The sequence below is a fragment of the Apodemus sylvaticus genome, chromosome 9 (genome assembly GCF_947179515.1).
Source record: "Apodemus sylvaticus chromosome 9, mApoSyl1.1, whole genome shotgun sequence".
Lineage (NCBI taxonomy): Eukaryota > Metazoa > Chordata > Mammalia > Rodentia > Muridae > Apodemus > Apodemus sylvaticus.
In genome coordinates, this window is record NC_067480.1 from 21118426 (window position 1) to 21139377 (window position 20952).

The 20952-nt window shown below is 53.9% G+C and overlaps 2 protein-coding genes across 4 annotated transcripts in view; one reads left to right on the forward strand and one right to left on the reverse strand.

Moving 5' to 3' along the window:
* Ankmy1 (ankyrin repeat and MYND domain containing 1) overlaps positions 1–15333 on the forward strand; it is a 52212-nt gene extending 36879 nt beyond the window's left edge. For 2 of the 3 annotated variants that reach the window (XM_052192101.1, XM_052192100.1), the window contains 3 exons: positions 3309–3384; positions 4052–4212; positions 13220–15333. In XM_052192101.1, the coding sequence (XP_052048061.1) occupies positions 3309–3384; positions 4052–4212; positions 13220–13995 (1013 nt within the window). In that variant the 3' untranslated portion in view covers positions 13996–15333. The remainder of the gene's footprint in view (positions 1–3308; positions 3385–4051; positions 4213–13219) is intronic. The other variant, XM_052192102.1, reaches the window with a different exon arrangement.
* The window catches only part of Gpc1 (glypican 1), a 30269-nt gene continuing 24311 nt past the window's right edge, over positions 14995–20952 (reverse strand). Inside the window, exons 3-9 of the mRNA XM_052192103.1 lie at positions 19894–20282; positions 19076–19241; positions 18031–18161; positions 17782–17901; positions 17550–17683; positions 17129–17304; positions 14995–16819 (exon numbers count right to left, since the gene is read on the reverse strand). Of these exons, the coding sequence (XP_052048063.1) occupies positions 16587–16819; positions 17129–17304; positions 17550–17683; positions 17782–17901; positions 18031–18161; positions 19076–19241; positions 19894–20282 (1349 nt within the window). The 3' untranslated portion in view covers positions 14995–16586. The remainder of the gene's footprint in view (positions 16820–17128; positions 17305–17549; positions 17684–17781; positions 17902–18030; positions 18162–19075; positions 19242–19893; positions 20283–20952) is intronic.

Here is a 20952-nt window from a genome sequence, read left to right on the forward strand (position 1 = left end):
TGATCCAAAGATTGTATGAGGTGTACAGGAATGATTAGCCAACAAACTCTGTTAGGCCCCCTGCAAACTGGCCACAGGGCTGGATGTTAAACCGGGGCTTGCTTCTTTTGTTGCTGACTCGGGGAGGCAGAGCATCCCCTTCCAGGCTGGGCCCAGCTACGAAAGCCCCAACAAGAGGCCCTTCTTCCCAGAAACCACGGAGGTCAGCAATCCTCATGCTGTCTCTAGCTGCCTCCTTCAAAGTCCAGGCTCTAGGCTGAGCGCATCTCCATGTGGCCGGAAGATAGACTCTTCTGTTGCATTAGCCTCCACTGCAGGACAGAGGTGCAGCCTCAGTTTCAGTGCTGATGAGGATCCCAGGACTCGGACCACCTGCTGGTAGGGCAGGAGTCCAGGCCAGGAGAGGCAAGCCGAGAAGACCTCCTAGTCTGGCCTGGGTACTCAGCTCCTAAGATGTATGCCACTGTCCCTATCACCAGCTCCAGGACCAGAGCTTATGGCCACTCAGAGCCCTAAGTCTCTCCCCGGGACGTAACGTCATCGTAAGTGAGTGTGGCCAGACGCTGCCCTCTGAGCCAGTGGAGGTTTCGAGGACTATTGTAAGAAGAGTGGGGCCCTGCAGGAGGGACAAGCTAGACAACGGTGGCTAGAGAGCATGGGGAATGGCTGGGAAGAGCAGCTGCAAGCCTGATGTGGGGTAGCTGTGCAGTGAGCCCTGGCTGGAGGACCGTGTCAGTCTTTGAGCGAGTTCTACCAGGACGGTGCACTGTTGGAGACCAGCCAGCAAGTCAAAGAACTAAACCGCCAGGTGTGGCCAGGGAAGAGCCCTGCTCAAGTCACCACCACCATCCCGGGGTGACCGACCATAGATGTCCTAAGGCTGTACCTCTCAAGGGCACGGTACCAGAAGCAGAGGAAACTAGACCAGTTGCTTTCCTCATTGCTGTGACCAAAAGCCAAACGAAATCTACTTAAGGGAGGAAGGGATTCATTTGATCCATAGTTTAAAAGGGGGAATATGGTCCATCATGGCGGGAAGCCACGGCGGCCGGGAGTGTGAGGTCACATCGCATCTGCAGTCAGGAAGTAGAGAGAGATTAATGTTGGGGCTCCACTTGCTTTCTCCTCTCTCTTCATTCACGGACCTCAACCCAGGAGATGGCGCCACCCACATCAAAGCAAAGCCTGGTCTTCCTGTGTCAGCTAGACCTCCCTGTCTCTGGTGATTCTAGATCCTGCTGCTTGCCTATCAAGATTAACCCATCACAAGTCTGCTTGTGTCAATCATGTGTCAACCTGACCCCTAGACACATCCCCTTTTACTTTAGTTTTATTACTTTAAAAATTACATTTAGGTGTGTGTGTGTGTGTGTGTGTGTGTTAGGGTGTGAATGTAGGCTTTGCCACATATGTGGGAGCCAAGACAACTTGCAAAAACCAAGAATCTGTTCTCTCCTTTTGCTATGTGGGTACCAGAGACTGAGCGCTTAGGTCGTCAGGCTTGGTGGAGAGAGTTTTGACTGGTTGAGCCATGTCGCTGGTCCATGCATCACTCTAAATCACAGCATCCTACTCATTGTCTCTAGAGCCTCATTCTCATCTCATAGTGCATGGGCTGAGCATTCCCATTCTGAAAGGGCAGGCGGAAGACAGCGTGGAGGTTTGAGTGATATGGCCCCCAGAGGTTCATGTGTTTGAATGCTGTCCCAGCTGATGAAACCATTTGGGAAGGATTAGGGGGTATGGCCTGTCAGAGGAGGTGTGACACTGGGACAGGCTTTGAGGCTTTCAAAAGTCCGTACCATTCCCAGTTAGCTCTCCGTGTCTCAGGCTTACGTGTAGTTCCAGACGTAAGCTCTCAGCTACCACTCCGCCAGCCATGCCTGCCTGCCTGATGCCATATTTTTCTGCCATGATGGTCATGGACTTTAATTCTCTGAAACTGTGAGCCCCAAATACATTGTTCAATAGGGTGCCGTGATTATGGTGCCTTACCACAGCCATAGAGAAGTAACTAAGACAGACAGCAAGACCAGACTAAAGCGAGACCAAATGTCAACCAAACAAACACCAAATCCAACAGCTAGCTCCATGTCTAATCATGTACGGATTTTCTGGAATGATGTGGGCTCCCGGAAGTTTTGGATAACCCCACCCTCCAGTTCTGCTGCACCACACGGAGTCTCTCTGGGGCCAGCTCTGTTCTCCATGCTAAGCTCTCTGCCCTCTCTCACTGTTGATCTGAATAACAGCAGTGAGCAGAGACCACGCCACAGCCCGAGTCTTCTGCCAAAGAAGTCGCTACACTCGGAATTCAGCTGGTCCTAGTTTCTGAAGAAACGGGCAGAATGAAGCCAGATTCTTTGCCAGAATATAACCTGAATGGGCCCTAGTCCAGGCCCCAGAGTCCCAATCCTCTCAGAAATGTCCCGAATGGAAGCCCTACTGCTCGCGTTTCCTTAGGCGCTCGCTCTAGTTCCCAAGCTCCCACCAGAATTGACTGCCCAGTGAGCTCTGTTCACAGCCGTCGAGGGCTTGGCTAACCCACAGCTCCCCAGTCTTCAACATTCCTCCCACATGCCAGTTCCTCCACCAGAGCAGATTTATCACAGCAACAGCCTCACCTCTCCACACCAGTTTTCTGGTTTAGTTACTTTTCTTGCTATGATAGCAAAACACCTAACACACGCAAACTTGAGGGAATGTTCATTTTGGTTTACAGTTCAAAAGGAGAAGTCATGGAGACCAGAGCATGGACTGCCCTTCACCTTGTATCCTCGGCCAGTAGCAGGCAGAGAGGGGAATGCTGGGACTCAGTTCCCATCTCATCATTTGTTCCGGGCTCCTATCCCACGGGATAATGCCATATATGTTCAGGGTTGGTGGAGCCATGTTGGTTCAGCCTGTCTAGAAATGCCCTCGGCAACCTGCTCAGGGGTTTGTCTCCTAGGTGATGTTGAAATCCCACCAAGCTGATGAGGTCGATCACCACTGTAGACCATGCACACTTCAGTTTCTAAGCAGGTAGCAACTGGTTTCCGAGGAAGGGCAAGGAAACATAATCAGGACTTGAGAGAAAAGCAGGAAGCCATCGGGGCAACTCCTTCAGAGGGCCTGTGAGCTGGGCGAGGCGGCCTGGGAGCCGTTAGTGGGATGGTAAGGCAAGCCCTGAATGGAAGCGAGAGAGAAAGGTAGGATGTAGGGCTGCAGGTGGACAGGCCCTCTGAGGAGCACCATGGCCATGGGCGAGGGCCTCACTGAGCTGCCGCACTCCCCTGATGACCGGATGTTTATTCCTCTCTCTGCAGCAGAGCTTGCTCCCTGCCACAGGCTGAAGAAGAGAGGCTCCGGCCAGGTTAAGACCCCAACTGTGGAGAAGCAGCCGTGAGTGCTATGGCCTCTGGCCCTACTGCCCCTGCAGGGCCCCCTTCTCTCTCTGTCCCGAATATCCTAGCCTTGGCCAGGTACCTCAGCTCACAGGCACAGGCTCCCACCAGAATGAGACTCACAGTTAGAGCCTCAGAACACACTCAGTTGAGTTGCATTGTCTGGCTGTCAACTGGGTGGGGCACTGTTGAGCTCCACATCCTCAGGAGGGTGGTGGCCACCTCCTAGGGCAGAGCGCCACCTAGCTCACCCACTGGTTTTCTAGGAAGCCTCTGCCATCCTCTCACAGGGGAGTCTCTGCAGTCATCCATGTACTCAAGTGACGGAGGATGTTGGGGTCTTGAGTGTCACCTCAAGCCTGAGCTCTGAGGTCTACACTCAGGCAGCTGATCCATCCCGCAGCCCTGTTTCCCTGGGATTGTAAGCTGCCCCCCAGTGGCCATGTTGGACTGTTGTTTGAACAGTTTCTATGGAACCTGTGGTGGGCCCAAAGACTCAGTGTGCATTAACTGTTCAGAATAGCCATGTAAAAACCCTCCTGGTGGAGACATCAAGTCTTCTGTTGATGTGTGGTGACTGCCCTGCCTGGTGGAATGGGTGGGCACGAACGCCTCAGGAGCTCCAGGAGGTGGGCACAGACCTGACATTGGGATTCTGTTTACAGCCTTCCCTTTTACAAGTTTTGCTATCAGTGTGGCCGCTCCATTGGGGTCCGTCTCTCACCCTGTCCCCGCTGCTATGGGATCCTGACCTGCAGCAAGTACTGCAAGACCAAGGCCTGGATTGAGTTCCATAAAAAGGACTGCAATGACATCATGGCCATGAGTAGGTTGGGTGCCGTGGTGGGATGGGCTGGTACAGGGCCTGCTTCTTCTCAGAACAAAGATGCAGTGCTGGGGAGTGGGGGGAGGGGGGAACCACCATCTCCCTTGAAAGCCCTTTAGCTTCAGGACGTTTTCCCCAGAATTCACAGTTGGGACTGTATGGGTGGTTGTGTGTGCACATGAGTATATGTGTGTGTGCATGCATGAGTGCATGTATGCATGTGTGTGCAAGCATGCATGCAGATCTTGGGATAGGGCTGGGGAGTTGTCTTTGAAGGGTGATGGTAGCACACACTTCCTCTTGCTGCAGGCAGTACTTGCAAGCACTGAGGCAAGCACAGTGAGAGAGAGTTGCTGCAGACCATAGCTAAGTGGGGCGGGCTCTCCTTATCCTCTGCAGCATTGGGGGAACACAGAGAGAGAGGCATTTTTGGTCTAGGTAGCAAGTGGTTAGTGCTCCTGGGCCTGGCCTCCTAGGGACAGTCCAGGCTCAGGTACCTCTTGAGTCTCTTGCTCAGGCTCAAGAGCTGGGGCTCCCTACTCTTTCCCGTGCCTCCTCTTATTCACCCAGTGCCCCGCTCGGAAGGCTCCGCTTTGAGGGGGGCAGAATCTCCATGAGGGAGCAATGCTTTGTGCTGAGCCTGGAGAGGAGCCCAGGGTTGCACCCTGTGGTGGCCTGACACAAGAAGTGTCTGCAAGACGACAGCTGCGTTTCACAGCGTCTCATCCTCCTGACCTGGCAATAAAGTGACCTCTAGTGTGTTCTCAAGTCTGTGCCCTGCTCTGCTATTGCCTGGGCCAAGTCTCAGAGTCCTTGCCCACGCTAGGCTAAGCCTCTATCGATGGTCTCTCAGGGCTGTGGCTGTGCTGTGCGCTGTAGAAGGGCTGGTAGACAGGCAGGCCGAGGGTCTCTGGCAGCGAGCTGACTGCAGGGCACTGGCTTCCCCAGTCCCAAGGAAGAGCCTATCAAGACTCCTTCCATGACTCCAGCTCCGTGTGAGTTTTGAGGTCCAGGGTGCTCTTGCGGTGCATCAGCTGAGTGTCTGCCACGTGCTGGGTGTGTTCGGGGGCCACAATGGAGGTGAAGTCACAGGGAGCGATGGGGATAAAGGGACAGGGACAGAGTGAGGCCATGTGGCTAAGGTTGGCAAGTCTGCCCTGGAGAATCAGATCTGCTTTCTCGTGCGAGAAGGGGGAAGGCAGGCAGTGAGGACTGCAGCATCTGACATTTGCCTGAAGTTAGACAGACCTGAAGGTGACTGGGACAGATATGGAGCGGAGAGCAGAGTGGGTAGATGCAGGACTGAGGACGAGGTGGGAAAGGGACCGCAGAGCCTGCGAGGACTGGGGGAGACCCTGGCTGGGCAGCCGCTCTCCCCACAGCAGCACAGCAATACTGCTGCCTGGCTTTTGATTTCGACTCCAAATCAAAAGGTTCCCAGAGGTGGTGAGTGAGGCTTTGTACGTGGACGAGGAAGCCGCTGTCCCTTTATGCAACTCAGCCATAGGTGGCTTTCCAAGAGGGTCTCCTGACAGGCAGTGACTGGAGCTTTGCCCCTTGGTCCCTTTGTCAGTTGTGACTATGGATTGCTAAGCTTCTTGTTCTGGAGGGCCAGTGCTAGTGGGGCTTAGGAGCTGGGGTGCTGCTGTCCATGTTAGCAGCTGGGTGTGCATGATGCACCTCCATTCTATTACACTTCCACATGGAACACAAAAGCAGACAAATGCAAATGACAGTCACCCCAATACAAGGAGGGCCATTGTTATGCTGTGTGTCCTCCCAAATGGGCCCACACCTCTCCAGACATGCAAGGATTAGCCAGATGTATACACACACGCATACCAAAGAGTGTGGACATCCCTTGCTCCAAACAAGGCCATGAATACCTTATATTTGTATCTGTTCTGCAACATTGCCTCCAAATGGAAACCTCATCCTGTTTACTCTCTTTTTTATACTTTGTGACTGTTTTGCCTTTGGAGGCCAGAAGAGGGCGCCCGGTCTCCTGGAACTGGGCTTGCAGACAGTTGTGAGCTGTTCTGGCTGCTGGGAATTGACCTGAGTGCCCTGGAAGGGCAGCCAGTGCTTTTAACCACTGAGAAATGTTTCCAGCCACTTCCTAATGATTTAAAAGGAGTTAAGAATGACAATCACATTAAATCTAAATGTACATTTAGGGGGCTATATTTAGATTTTAATCTGTGCATGCACGCAGCACTTTAGGACACCTTGCACACATGCGCACACCCCTCCACCAATTTCTGCCTCCAACAGTGTAGCAGTTAACGTGACCTAAAGCTTATTTTCTGGTCCCATCATTTCTAAATCAGTGTGTGACCAGTGTTACTACACTTGGAGGGACCCGAGTGCCAGACTGCTACTCAGGCCATTTTGTCCTTCAGTCTACAAAGGGTCATGCACACACTCCGTTAGTTTCCAGGAAGCCTTCCCCATGTTCTGAAGTGTGCTCTCAGGGGTGAGTGCCACAGAGTGACGTTGTGTGACATCCGTCCACGTTGGTGTGATGTTCATGTTCTTTCGTTTCTCACACCCTCTGATATGGAGACCTCTGTGGCAGTGACTCCCATTTCTGTCTCACCCATGAAGCAGCTTCTTGCAGCCCATGCTGTACCACACCAAAGCCTCTATTATGCTGTGTGATCCATCCGTCCCTGTCAGGTTGAGGGAGTGGTGGTCTCCAGATGGGACTGCAAACAGGGGTGATTTTACCCAGGTGTCCACAGATATTTTAGTGTGTCACTGTTTGATGGGCCCATGGTTTCATCATCAGCCTAGAACTGAAAGGTCCCGCCCCTTCCCCAGGTGGAAGGCTGGTACGGCTCTCCCTGCACACTGCAGCAGACTCCTAAGCTATATGGCCTTTCCTGTCTGATGGACAGACCAACTCATATCTCCTGGAATCCTTTTCAGATAGATTGTGGCTTTGGCCATCAAACTCAATGATGTTGTCGGGACTGTGCCGTTGATTGCTTTCAGCGAGGGACTGTGGGGAGTCTGGGAGTTTGATGTGGGGCTGTGCTTCCATCACTTCCTTCACCTGGGATTTACAGACGCTCCCCTCTGGCCTCCACATCCCATCTGACCCATAGAAGTCTGCTTATCTCTGCCTTCAAAAGCAAAGCTTGGCGGAGCTCGTTCTCCCCCCCTCCTCACCATCCTGCAAGATGCTCCTGGCTTCTCTGTCCAGTTCTTTAACAACGCCTCCTGGCCTTGCTCTTCTGGGGCCAGTGGTCTCCTTGACATTGCAGCACCTCCTGCCTTTAGCCTCACCCAGACACTCTGGCCCCTGTGGCTTCCTGTAATGCCTCCCTCCACGGGGTAGCTTTCACTGGGTCTCTGTGCTTTTCCTGGTAACCACAGCCTCAGAGTTGCATGGACCCTTCTGGATCAACTGTGTTGTGAGAACTCACCCTCTGGGTCATAGGTCAGGATGGCCTGGTCCCTGTATTTTGGGGACCCACAGCCCAGCACAGCAGCTACATTTGCTGTGTGATGGTAGAATTGAGGAGGGGGCACCATATACATAGGTGACATTGCGCTTTAGAGCAAGGAAGGGCTTTGTGGCCTTGGGACATAGTCTAGAAAACCTCCCTTAGCCCAGATAGTTGTCTCTAGGAAGAAGAGGCGATGCTAGGCCGTGGGAATCGCACCTATTCCCTCCCAGGAACAGCCTTCTCCATCTTCTCAGGGCCTTGGTAACCCCCGTAGAACAGTTAGCTTTCCCTGAGATCAGGTTGACTTATACTCCGGAGCAGTTGAATGCCTGTACTACCATGCTAATGAACAGGAACAGGAGAAAAGTGAGGCAATTCTAAAGTTCCCGTGTCCTATGCCACTGCTGCTCCTGACTGCAAGGGAGGGAGGTGACACCCAAAGCTGGTGCTCAGAGCAGAGCTTCCTCCCTCCTTACCATAGTGGCGCTCCTGGCCCCAGTGCTGCTGGGTAACCTGTAGGTATAGTGGGTATTCTGGAGCAGGTGGCCTTTAGAGCTTTGGGGTCACTCAGGAACATAGTGAAGTAGGGGAGGCGTGCAAATGGTCAGATGGAGGGAGGGGCCTTCTCTAGGAGCAAGTCCAAGCATCTCAGAACCCATCCTGTGGCTCCTGTCATCCTAGCACGTTTTCTGTCTTAGGGGCCTCCTGCATAGTATTGAGGCCATTGGCTGAACCTTCCGTGCTGTCCCAAGGTCGAAGTGGTCCCTAGCTGCCCCATGCCCTAGCCTCACTGCTGAGCTTCTGCCTTCCATCTGAATTCCATCCCTGTTGGGAGAAGTGTTTCGTTCTCTTGTTCTAGGGTTGTCACTTTTCCGAGGTCACCCACTCAGGCAGGCAGCCTTTGGGCAGTCGCACCAGCCTAGATGGACCTGCGTTTCCTGGGGGCCCCCACTGAGTTGAGCAGCAGAGGCTCAGGATTTAGGGGTCCAGCTTGCTTAAAGAGTGCATGTGTCTCCATCAGGCACCCCGAGGTCAGGGAAAGTGCGGAAGATGTCTGTGAGCAGAGCAGAAGGAAATCTCAGCCTCCTCAGTGTTCAGGGTCTGTCTTAGGACTGCTCCCGAGCTGATGTTCCGCCTGGCATACGGGTCTGTCTGTGGGCCGCACCCGAGGTGATGGTTTCCAGTTACTGCCCAGGGATGTGTAAAGGACACAGCATGTGCCCATGTGCTCCTGTTCCCCGAACACTCTGGGATCACCTGGGCTGGCGAGCTAAGGAAGACAAAGGGGGAGAGACTGGCTAACTTTATGAGGCTGAGGCACCTAGGGACTCTGCCCAGGGGATTGGAAGAGAGGAGGAGCCCTTTCCCTGGAGACCCTCTTTCCCTCTCCCAGGTAGGTTCAAAGGTGCCAATGCCTGTGGGGCCCAGCGTCTGTCCTCCCCAGAACCCCCTTCTCAGAGCTCACCTGCAATGTTGGGTTCTCTTTTGGGCTTTACTTGTCTTCTTTAGCCCTCTCTGAGTCAAAGGTGCCTTGCCTTTCACCTGAGGCCTCGGGGGCCCACAGGGAAAGATCCTGAAGCAGGGAGGCAGGAAGGTGAAACACAGACTCCAGGTCAGTGGGGGAAGCGAAGACAGGCTCCCTTGGGAGAGGAGCCAGGAGTGAGATGTGTGTGATGCATGTATGTGATGGCTTACCAGCAAGTAGGACAGGGACAAGCTGTGTCCCAGGGCCTCCGAGGGAGGCCTGGCAGGCTATGGACAGAGAGATTACGACTCCTCATAGACTAGGAAGTCAACAGAGGTAGCAAGGGGCGCAAGGGCTGGAGATGGGCAGCAAGGACGGCCACCTCTTCTCAGCCCCCTCCCACACCTGGACTTCTGGGAGAGTGGGCCGCTGCCAGCGTCTAGGCCAGATGGCCATCCGGAGCTTGGGAGTAGAGGCCAAGGAGCTGTGGGTGGACCCGAGAGGGTCTCGTATGGCAACAGAGAACTTGGATTGTCGTGGAGATGGAAGTCTAGAACATGGGCCCCAGGGTTCCCTGCGGAAGCCTGGGAACTCCTGTGTTCTCTGGAGGGGGAGGAGTAGGTGGCCAGGGTCTGTACTGCAGAGTCTAGCTGGGGCCAGGGCTCTAGTATGTTCCCTTGAAACCTGGGAAGGCCATGCAGTTCCTTCTGTTCCTCCCAGACCATGGCTCCCCTGACTGTGAAGCCAGGAGGCCTCTGCGGGCCACACTGCTCAGCGGAGCTCATCATTTCCCCACTGTGCTCTCCTGGCCTTGTTGATTAGTTGGATGCATACGATTGAGCCTGTTTCTGGGCTCTCCCGGATTCTCCGCCGTGTCCCATCTCTGTCCTGACCTTGGTACTGTTACTGTTCCAGTTACTTTAGTTTTCTAACAGGCTCAAACAGAAAACAGAACAACTCCACACCTCCGAATTCTGAGTGTTCTCAGACACTGCTTTGGCTCTCAGAGGTCTCTTGTGCTCCCATGTGAATTTTAGGATTGTTCTATGAAAGATATTATGGGGACTTTGATAGAGATTATGTCCAATCTGTAGACTGTTTTGAATAGTATCAGCATTTTAGGAGTATTCCATTTCCCCAATCCAGATCATGGTATATTCTTTTGTTTTCTTAGGCTTTTTTGTTTTTGTTTTTCTTTTTTTTGAGATAGGGGTTCTCTGTGTAGCCCTGGATGCCCTGGAATTTGCTCTGTAGACCAGGCTGTATTTGTACTCACAGAGCTCCATCTGCCTCAGCCTCTCAAGCACTGGGGGTAAAGGTGTGCATGTGCCACCACTGCCCGCTGCACTGAAGACTTTTTACTTATTGATGTGTTTGATTTTCCAGTCTTTCACTCACTTGGATATATTTATTTTAAAATCTTTTAATTTTTATGTTATCACAGATGAAATTGCATTCCTAGCTCCTCCCCTTTATCCTTCTTCCCATCCCAAATTCTTGTGAATCTTGCAAGTTCCTCATATTATTGATATCTAGTTTCATACTTCGTGGTTAGAAAAGATATTGATAAAGTTTTAATTACGTCACCAGCCCTGGGGATGTCCACATGCCTGAGACACATGCACGCACACTGTGCTGTGGATGTGTTTATCTGTGTGTGAGTTACTTAACCCATCTGGTCTTTAGTGTTTTTCAAGCTTGTTTCCTTGTTCCTCTGGATTATCCAGGCCTCACAGGATCTGGGATGCTGAAGTCACTGCTTACCTTCCCCTCAGACCTCCAGCTTCTGTCTTTTATATTTTATGCATGAATGTTAGGTGCACATTTACTTACAACTGCTATATATCCTTGATGATGTCGGGTGTATTTGAACTGTGATTTGAACTGGAAGTCTGTTTGGTCCATAGAGACACTTCTGTTGTCTTTTAGTTGGCATGGGATCTATCTTAAAATCTGTTCTGTCAGCCCATGTGTGTTCCTAAAGGTAGTCTTAGTTACCTTCCATGATCAAAGCAACTTGTGGAAGAAAGTATTTATAGGGCTTGCGGTTTTGAAACATGAGTTTATGACCATCATGGAGGCAGGTGGGCAGCCAGGCATGGCGCTGGAGGAGTAGCTAAGAGCTTACATCTGATCCACAATCACGAGGCAGAGAAAAGAGCTAAACCTCAAAGCCCACCAGTGACACACCTCTGCCAACAAGGCCACACCTCCTAATCCTTCCCATGCATTCCCACCTATGGGCCATGCATTTCCACATATGGGCCTATAGGTGCCACTCTCACCCGACCCGTCACACAATGCTGAGATGAATTTCACATGCAGTGTAGGGTGGGTTCCCTCTGACCCAGCCTCACAGGTGTGTGTCCTATGCTGGCTTAGGCACTCCTGGTCCTCCTGCCTTTGCCTCCCAAGTGCCGAGTATAGTTTAAATTTTCATGTAATTATTTTGTGTGGTTCATACTTGGGTACTGAATTTACGTCACTCCACCCCACCCTCCCTGCCTTCCAACTCCTTTCATGTTCTCCCAGTACACACACACACACACACACACTCCCTTTATGTGATGGATCTTCCGTTGCTTTCCCAAGTCCTCATCTCTGACTTTGAGTCTGTGTTCCTGGCATTCATCTTCAGGTCGATCTTGCTCAGAACGCCCTCGGTTTCCAGCTCGGATGACGGACCCACAAGGTTTGGATAGGGTTTGGGCTGTTGTGTCTTTAAATGAGCTCTCTGAGTCACTTCTTCTGGGGCTTGTCTAATTGTTTTTGTTTCTCCACAAAGGGTTGTCATAACCAGCTCCCAGTTCCTCCCATTTCTCCCGGACACCACCTACAGACCGTTTGCCTGTGGTCTGGTTCCCAGGGTACTGCATCTGGTGGCAAACTGTTCTGCCATGTTGTGATTTACAAATCTCAGCTTACCTCTCCGGAGCCTTTTCTCTCAAGGGGATCTTACTACTTCTCAAGCCTTTTACACGTGCTCATTATATGTTGTCGCCCGTCACTGGCCTTTTGTGGCTGGCCCCAGGAAGCAGTATAAGCTTCCCTGGTCTCTCCTGAGAAGCAGAACCTTGTTGCCCCATGGTGTTCAGACTCTTGGGGCCTCAGTTCTAGCTTCCACCACAGGTGTCGGTTTGCACCTGGCACAGGAATCTGCCTGTTTACTGCGGGCTCTTAGTGACAACCCTGTCTCCGGATTTAGTCCGTCTGAAACCTCCTATAGGTAGGTACTGTTGTCTGTGAAACAGTCACAAACCTCCATTTCAATGTTTGCGCAGAAAGAAGTTCATGTTAGCAGTCTACCGTGTTCCTGTAACCTGTTCAGATCCATACTGCACAATATCTCATCACACGGGATGGCTGGGTTAATTGCGTAGACTGATGCTTTGCATTCTGCGGGCTTACACACTTTTGGCTGGTTCACTGCATTGTTATTTTAGAGTGAGCTTAGAAGTAGGTCTGTCCTGGAAATGAGTGCTCCCACTCATCCTTCTGGGATATATAAAAGGGATGTCTTTAGTCACTGAAGTATTACTCTCTGGAGCAAATCATTTGCATATTCATCTGAGTTCTGTGTACACAGGGCTGTCCTCATCTGGGAGGAGTTCCTGCACAGAGGGAGAGCCTGTCAGGACATAAGTGTCCCCACCCCTCACCAGGCAGCCACAGCATCTCAGTCCAGCATCTTGCAAGCTCTACGGCTTTGCTGCTAGGATTTCTAGTACCCTCCCATCCCACCCAGTGTCACCTTGCTGGCTAACCAATCTTCTTGGATGGCTTGAAACGTACCATCAACACTTGGATGGCGTGTGAATGGATGAGTTTGGGTGAGTGCATGTGTGGGGTCTCACGGAACTGCACTAGTCTGCAAGAGTGCCTGCAGCTGTGTGGGATGGTCACAGGCGAGCTGGCTGCTGTCACCAGGCTGTTCAGGATGCCTGCGCCTTCCTGAGTTTGCCTAAGGAGGCCTGAGAGCTGATGATGACAGAGAAGGGACTGCAGAAGCCATCGAGCTAGTCATGGCCTGCACCTGGCTGCTCACTTGATTGGACAACTGTCTTATGTATTCTCCTTTTCCTGGCAGGGAGGACTCTCCAGTTCCAAATGTCCCAGGTGTTCATGAAGGTCCAGTCTGAAAAGTACCTGGGGCAGAAGAACCAGGTGCCCAAGAGTGCCCAGCTCAAAGACAACTGGGAACAGAAGAACCAGGTGCCCAAGAGTGCCCAGCTCAAAGACATCCAGGAGCAGAAGAACCACATGTCCAGGAGGGCCCAGCTCAAAGACAACCTGGAACAGAAGAACCACGTGTCCAAGAGTGCCCTGCTCAAAGACAACCTGGAACAGAAGAACCACGTGTCCAAGAGTGCCCGGCTCAAAGACAACCCGGAGCAGAAGAACCACGTGTCCAAGAGTGCCCTGCTCAAAGACAACCTGGAACAGAAGAACCACGTGTCCAAGAGTGCCCGGCTCAAAGACAACCCGGAGCAGAAGAACCACGTGTCCAAGAGTGCCCAGCTCAAAGACAACCTGGAGCAAAAGAACCAGGGGCCCAAGAGTGCCCGGCTCAAAGACAACCTGGAACAGAAGAACCACGTGTCCAAGAGGGCCCAGCTCAAAGACATCCAGGAGCAGAAGAACCACGTGTCCAAGAGTGCCCACCTCAAAGACAATCTGGAGGAGAACCACGTGTCCAAAAGTGCCCACCTCAAAGACACCCAGGAGCAGAAGAACCAGGTGCCCAAGAGTGCCCAGCTCAAAGACAACCCGGAGCAGAAGAACCACATGTCCAAGAGTGCTCAGCTCAAGAAGAACCAGAAGCAGAACCACCAGGTGTCCAGAAGGAAAGCCTGGACTGCCTGACATGGCGCTCCACCTGCAGTCACCAGTGAGCACCTCCATGCCCAACTCTTCCCACAGGGAGGCTCTACTGAGTCTCTACCTCACTCCATAGCTAGCTATCCTGGCCATTCAAGGAGAAAGGATTGCACCCTCCCCTCTCCCTGGGAAAAAATCTGGCTACTTGGCACCAGGGTTTCCCAGGACTTACAAGAAGGCAGGGTATGGATACAGCCCCTGCCCTGGGCCTGGGCACTGCAATTATCCTTGGGTGGAATCCAATACCCAGCCAGAACTGTGCCCTTTGGAGGAGTCTCCCTTCTGGGAGCTGTGGCCCAGCAGCATGTGGGGTGGGGCCCTGCTCCCTGTGCTTACATAGCCCTCACTGAATGGCAACACTGTAAAATGTGCTTGGGCAGCAGTGGGCCCCAGCTCCCAGCTAAAGCACACATGCCACATGGCTGAGAGGGGCTTCGTCTAGTCTGGGCTACTGAGTGAGCTTCCTAGCAATGGAGGTAGGCACTATGTTCACAGGGCTGGGTCAGCTCCTTGAGGTGAGGGTGAACTAGCCCTGAACATTTCTGTAGATGTAGGACAGCTTAGGACAGACTGACACATCAGGACATCCCTGTTCTCTACACGGCTCTCTTGGGTACCTCTGAGGCTCCCTGGCAGGAACGAGAACTTTCTTATGGCTAGAATGATGGCACATACATTGAGGTAGGTTAAAGAGGTAGAAGGCTGGTGGAGCCCACACAGGCTGGCTGGCTCTGATATCCTGGCCCCCTCCTCTCATGAACGTTGGCATGTTCTGTTGGCACAGACAGGCGTTTTCCCAGGTAGGATTTGGAGATGTTCGATGGTTGCCACCGCCTGGAAACCATCTTTGGTTACAGGCACTGGTTGCAGACTTTGGTACAGGCACAACCCATTTTCAACACCCTTCCAGATCTGTGCTCTGCCATATGCGTACCATGTTCACATGCACACACATCCAGTCTTACCAGTTTACACAAGGTCATGTCCACTGTAGGTCTCCAGCCTTTAATTCATACAAGGACTCAAAGAACACACATTACCCAGTGGCACCGAGTGACAGGGAGCCTCATGGAGAAAGGAACACAGTAGCCTGGCCACTATGCTGGCTGTCCTGACACCCAGGCACTCATCCCAGAGCCCAGGTCTGGCTCCCGGTGCCCTTGCCTGAGTAGCACTAGCAGGGCGGTGCTGGGTGAGTGTGCTCAGGGCATAGGCCCAACAAATCCACAGACCAACTATGGAGAATACCCCTCCTGGATCAGGCAGGGGACCCAACTACTGGGTAGGCCTTGGTGATGTGCTGGCGGTAGCCTCTCTAACCCAGTGACAAAAAGAAAGGGAAAAAAAAAAAAGCGGTAAGCAGCCTTTTTCCAGGCCTTCTGCATGTCAGGACTACTGTTTTCCTGGATATAGCAACTCAGCATCCCCAAGGCCCTGGAAGGGAAGATGGAGCTTTGACAGCCTTGGTAAGCCAGGTGCTCCCAGGTCTCAAGGCTACAGGAAGATACCAGACTCCAAGTGGTGCCCTGAGCCTCTCCAGTGCTGTCAAGGAAGACTGAGATGTAGCACTCAGTGGACAAGGACACTGAGGGTCTGCATGTGCACGTCTGTAAAAGCCCTTGACTGTCAATGCTCCCCCAGCTCCTGCAGAGCTGCCTGGGTCAGGAAGGGGCCCAGGCATCCTCTTGACCCGCAGTGCCAGGTCCCATTGACCCTGAGCTGAAGTTTCACCAGCCACCCAGCATCCCTGTGGCCAGGTGACCTACGTGGGATAGGGGCTAGATGTGGCTGGCTGTTCCCCTGAAGTGAGGCTCCTCATGTGGACCCCCCCGCCCAAGGCCAGTCTTTGCGAGCCCATCTGAGGAGGTGGAACATACCCTCAAAACGGGGTGGCAGAGTTGAGCCTAGTGTGGCCTTGCCAGCTGCTACCTCACCTATGTCACACTAGAGGAACCCCACCATGGGTCTTTTTTGAGAACCAGATTCACTGAGCTCTGCCATGGCCCAGGGTCCTGGTCTGGTGTGTGTGGGGATCCTGGCTGCAGAGCTTCTGAGTAGAAGTTATCATGCATAAACTTGAAGGCCCTGCCAGAGCCTGGTCAGCGACACACTGGCATCCCTTGCAGGCTTCCTGGGGCGCTGCGGGATGGGCCTCAATTTCTGACATCTGTGGCCCATGGGGTCTGGAGGGGAGTCCCCAGTGGGAAGAGGCAGGAGAGGAAGGCACAGGCTCACTTGAGGTCTCCGATGGGTTGTAGCTAACAGCCACCCTTCTGGTTGGCCTCGTGAGCTTCTGGGGTGGTGCAGGAGGATAGGGGAGGAGTGTGCAGCCAGCGGTGCCCCTGAGGTCCCTGAAATACATGGCTTTTGGGGACACTGGCTCGCAGATGACCTGATACAAAATTAAAAGCTAGGGTGACAGGCGCGGCCAGACCCAGGAGGCCAGGACCCCATGCACCCTGCCCCAGCACTCAGAACTACTGTCTCCTTATCCTGCCCTGGACCTCGAAGGCCAAGGGAATTAAATACGGTCTGTTGCATGTTTTGGCCAAGACAGTCCTTGGGGCTGGGGTCAGTTACCGCCACCTGGGCCTGGCTGCAGCAAGGACCAAGGTGAAGAGGAAGAACATGAAGAAGCTGTGGGGCTCTGGGCAGGTGGCAGCTGAGGTCTTCTGTCCCTCCTGTTCTGACAGGCCGGGGAGGGCATGGGTCAAGGGGGTCCGGGAGCTGGAGCTCTTCTTGCTGACCCTCCGGCCACAGGTGTCATCTGGGCATCCGCCACCGCTGCCGGAGCCACTGCCGTCATCACCTGGGGAAGACAGGAGGCTCCAGCAGGCTCTTCCTACCTAGGCACCCGAGTGCGAGGTGACACTGGGAGTCTGAGGCCTGCTGTGCCTGAAGACAGTCCCTAGGTCTGCCTCCAGCTGTTCCCACCTGCATCACCATAGCCAGATGGACATCCTGGCTGGGCTTCAACTGTGCTCCAAGGACACAGGGCCCTACACGAGGGCAAAGGGCTGAGGGCCCCTGGCAGAGGAGTCTAGAAAGGCCTTGTACCCTTCCACTTCTGAGCAGGGCAGATCCCTCCCCAACCCACCCCAGCCCCAGCGGGCCTCACTGGCATCCTGGAAGTCCACGTCATTGCCGCCATAGGCGCCACGTAAGCGGTTGGTCATGATCTTGAGCTGCATGATTTGCTGCCGGATGGTCATATCGGGCTTGGTGATGTCCACCTCCACTTCAGGGTTGTTGATCTGGTTGGCCAGTCCATCACCCATCACCTCAGGTAGGTACCTGGAACAGAGCAGCCAGAGCCACAGTTCATCACATCAGCTTTCACAAAGGAGTCTAAGCGAGGCGCACGGGCAACCCTCTGGCACCCCGGGAGCCAGTGAACCTCTAATGCATCGGTAACCCATGCAGGCTCCGTGGCCAGGGCATGCACTCACTGCTGGGAGCTGGTGAGTGTGTGTGATCCTCCAGGCCACTCTGCCATGCTCTGGGCACTAGGGGGGATGTGGTCAGTGGTGGTCACCTACCGGCCCTTGGATATCCCATTCCAGCAGCGGTCATCACTGGCGGGACTCATGGCCATCTTCTCAGCACACAGTGTCCCCGGGAGGCTGATCCAGAAGTCCTGAATGTCTCGGAGCTGGGCCTTGGCCTCAGAGACCTGTCGGATGGCAGTCAGGGCAGTAAGACACCTGGGGACAGACTGCCAATGACCCTCCCATGTGGATATGCCATGGCCACCGAGATCAGCACACTTACCAGCTTTTCCAGAGTACCTGTGGAGGGCTTCTCCTGCAGTGCCAGTTTGCCACGGCGACGTTTCTCCTCAGGCCCCGAGCCAGGGGAATTGACCTTGGGGTTTCCGCAGCCCTGGATCACCTAGGGAGATACCAAAGGGGTTCTGGAGGGACAGCAGGCTTTCTCAGGCCCAGGTAGGGCCATATCGGGGATAGATCCTCCAATGCTCACAGTGGCAGCCCCCAGCCCCTGCCCCTGGCCCTCACACACCTTAGTTGTGAGTGTGTCCTTGTTGTCCTGGAGGGCGTTGATGGCCTCCGCCAGCCATATGTGCACATTGCCAATGACGGTCTCCGCACCCGACGGGCCCCAGAACTTGTCAGTGATGAGCACCATGGAGTCTGGCAGAGATGTTCACATGTATGCACATATATCACATGTGCACGTTTATGACACAGTCTCAACAGCACTGGTCAGAGGTACAGGTCAGCAGAATCACATGAGCTCACGCTCTGAACCAGCTTACACTCATGTGCAGCCCTGAGCAGGCATCAATAGTAGGTACCCACACACCGAGCACAAGTTTCCATGAACACAAGGGACCTATGGCAGTCTCGCCTAGTTCATGTCCATATATGTCCATGCTAGCTCATGCAGGTGCTGAACATGCATGAATAGCTGCTGGCCCACCCTGTGCCCACATACGTATGCATGTAGATGTGCCTCACACCAGATCCTGAACACATGAACTGAGAGTCTGCATGTGTTTGCTTTCATACGGCACAGATATGATAGCACGCACACATCGGCTCACAGTGCCAACACATGTCAGATTAGTATACTAACCAGCTCATGCCAGCTACGTACCAGGGCTGACATGTATGCATGCTAATTTGTCCCATATCAACAGAGGTACACAGTGATTCGTGTGTGTTGACATGTGTATGTCAACTGGCCTTATGCCAGTGTATGCGCATGTAGGCACACCTGTGGCCTATGGGCAGGGAGACTATGCACACCACACAGACTGACCTACTGTGTGCAGCATACACACATGCCAGATTGTGCATGCTTAAGTATATGTACAAACGTGTGTGGGTTTGCCATGTATTACCTATGTGCTGGTGTATATGCATGTTGAGGCAGCTATCCTACCATGTGCCTTGGGACAATAAAATCTATCCCTTGATCTCCAAAGCCCTACCCATGCCAGGCCTTCAAGCCTTCATTTAGCCTACACCAGGGCCTACTGCCTCCCAGGACCTCTGTATGGTGCTCCCAAGGACAGGCCAGACGGCCTGGGGGTGGTGCTCACCCAGGAGGTTCCTCCACTCGGCATCCAGGTCGGCCTGGTTGGCAAGGCAGCCTTTGAGCACATTTCGGCAATAGTCGGGGCAGGGCCGGGCACCAGGGACTCCCCGGCAATGGGCACAGTAGACCAACTTCATGATGGCCCGAGAACATTCTGGGGCCAGAGGTACCTGGAGAACACAGGCAGTCTGAGCCTCCCTGCAGTCCTGGTGCACCTTGTCACCAGCTCGTCCCGAGGGAGCCCCAATGTGAAGGGCTCGGGATGCAAGCCAGGACATTGAGGCTCTGTTCTAACCCACTGTGCGACTCTGTCTAGCCCAGGCCACCTCAGGTGCACAGTTCAGTGTCACAGTCCCAGGACAGCATGGCATACTGCTGGCACTAGGCTTTGCTGCAGATAACCGAGGCCCAGGGGTTGGGATGTGGCTTACCGCACGTAGCTGGAGATGGGGGCAGTGCAGTTTAAAGCTGGTGCCCTCCCCACACCCTTCCCCAGGCGGGTCTGCCAAGTGCTGTCCCCATTTGTGAGCTACTGTGCTTGCCTGTGAGGCTTCAGTTTGCTCAAGGGCCAACTATATCATTTTCCTGAGCCCAGAAGACCAATGGCCCTCTCCATCCCACCCATTTGGCTAAGGACCCAGGGCTGGGCAGCACATGGGCAGGCTTTAAGTGGACTCGCACCTGTAAGCAACAGGCTGCCGCTATGAGCCTACGAGCCAGGAGGCTCAGAGAACAGGACTGAGCATGGGGGATACCAAGCACCCAGGGCCCAACATGAGGGACTCCCAGGGGTCTATGCAGAGCCCCGGGCAGTATGCGTACCTGGGCCACCTTCCTGACTACGTCACTGGCCACACCCAGGCCCTGCACGAAGGAGCGTGCTGCCACAAATGCACGGGTGGCCCGCAGGCGCAGTTCCCGAGGGGCATCCCCAAACGGCCTCAGCGCCTCCGCCTGCTTGCCCAGGCAGTCCATGTAGTCGTCAGACAGCAGCTGGGGGTGCAGCTGCTTGAAGAGGCGCTCCAGCAGCCGTGCCCAGAACTCGGCCAGCGTCTCCTCAAGGTGCAAGTTGGCCCCGCGGTAGTAGAGGCGCAGCTCAGCATACAGGTCCCGGAAGGCCCGAGCGTTCTGTGTATACAGGTCCCCAAAGGCCCCAGGGAAGGCATCCTGCAGCGTGCGCTCCGAGTCATTCAGCAGGCGCTGGAAGTGGTCTGTGCACAGAGGAGACGCAATGACCGCTGGAGGGGCTCTGCTTCTCTGCCTGTCTACTCATGGGCTTGACAGAATAACCCCCCCCAGCCCCCACCCCCGCTTTTCAGAACCTGCTTATGTCGCCAAGAAAAGCTGGACACTATGTTGCAGAGACTTCCTTGGGCTCTTAGAGACCTGTCTCTCCTCCCCAGAGGTGCAGAAGTCGGCAGTGTTCTCTCTAGGGTCATAGGCCCCTTTGTACTTAGGCCTCTAACTCCAGAGGCCATATCTGAGTTGGGCCTTAGGAACCAACAGAGTCTGAGATTTGCTGATTCTGGGAGGGACTGTAGTGGGGGTGGTGGGAGAGGAACCAGGGTAAGCCTTGCTTAGCTGCCAACTGCCCTGTCTCTCTCCTTCCTCATCACTCTCAGTTGCTCCAAGCAGCCCTCTCCCTCACCCTCCCCTCCCCCTTCCCTTCCTCTCCCCCTGCTCTCCCGGCAAACCCGCCCCGCTGCAAACCAGCACCTGAGATGGACACTTTTCGGTGAAGGCGCAAACGTGTGAACATGCGCTGCACAGCTCTGGGACGGAGCCCTGACTGTGGCATCCTCTTTGGAAGTGAGATCAAGGTCTGGGACGGCTCAGCTCCTCCCTCCCATACCCAGTAACAAAGGCAGGCTTATCAACAAG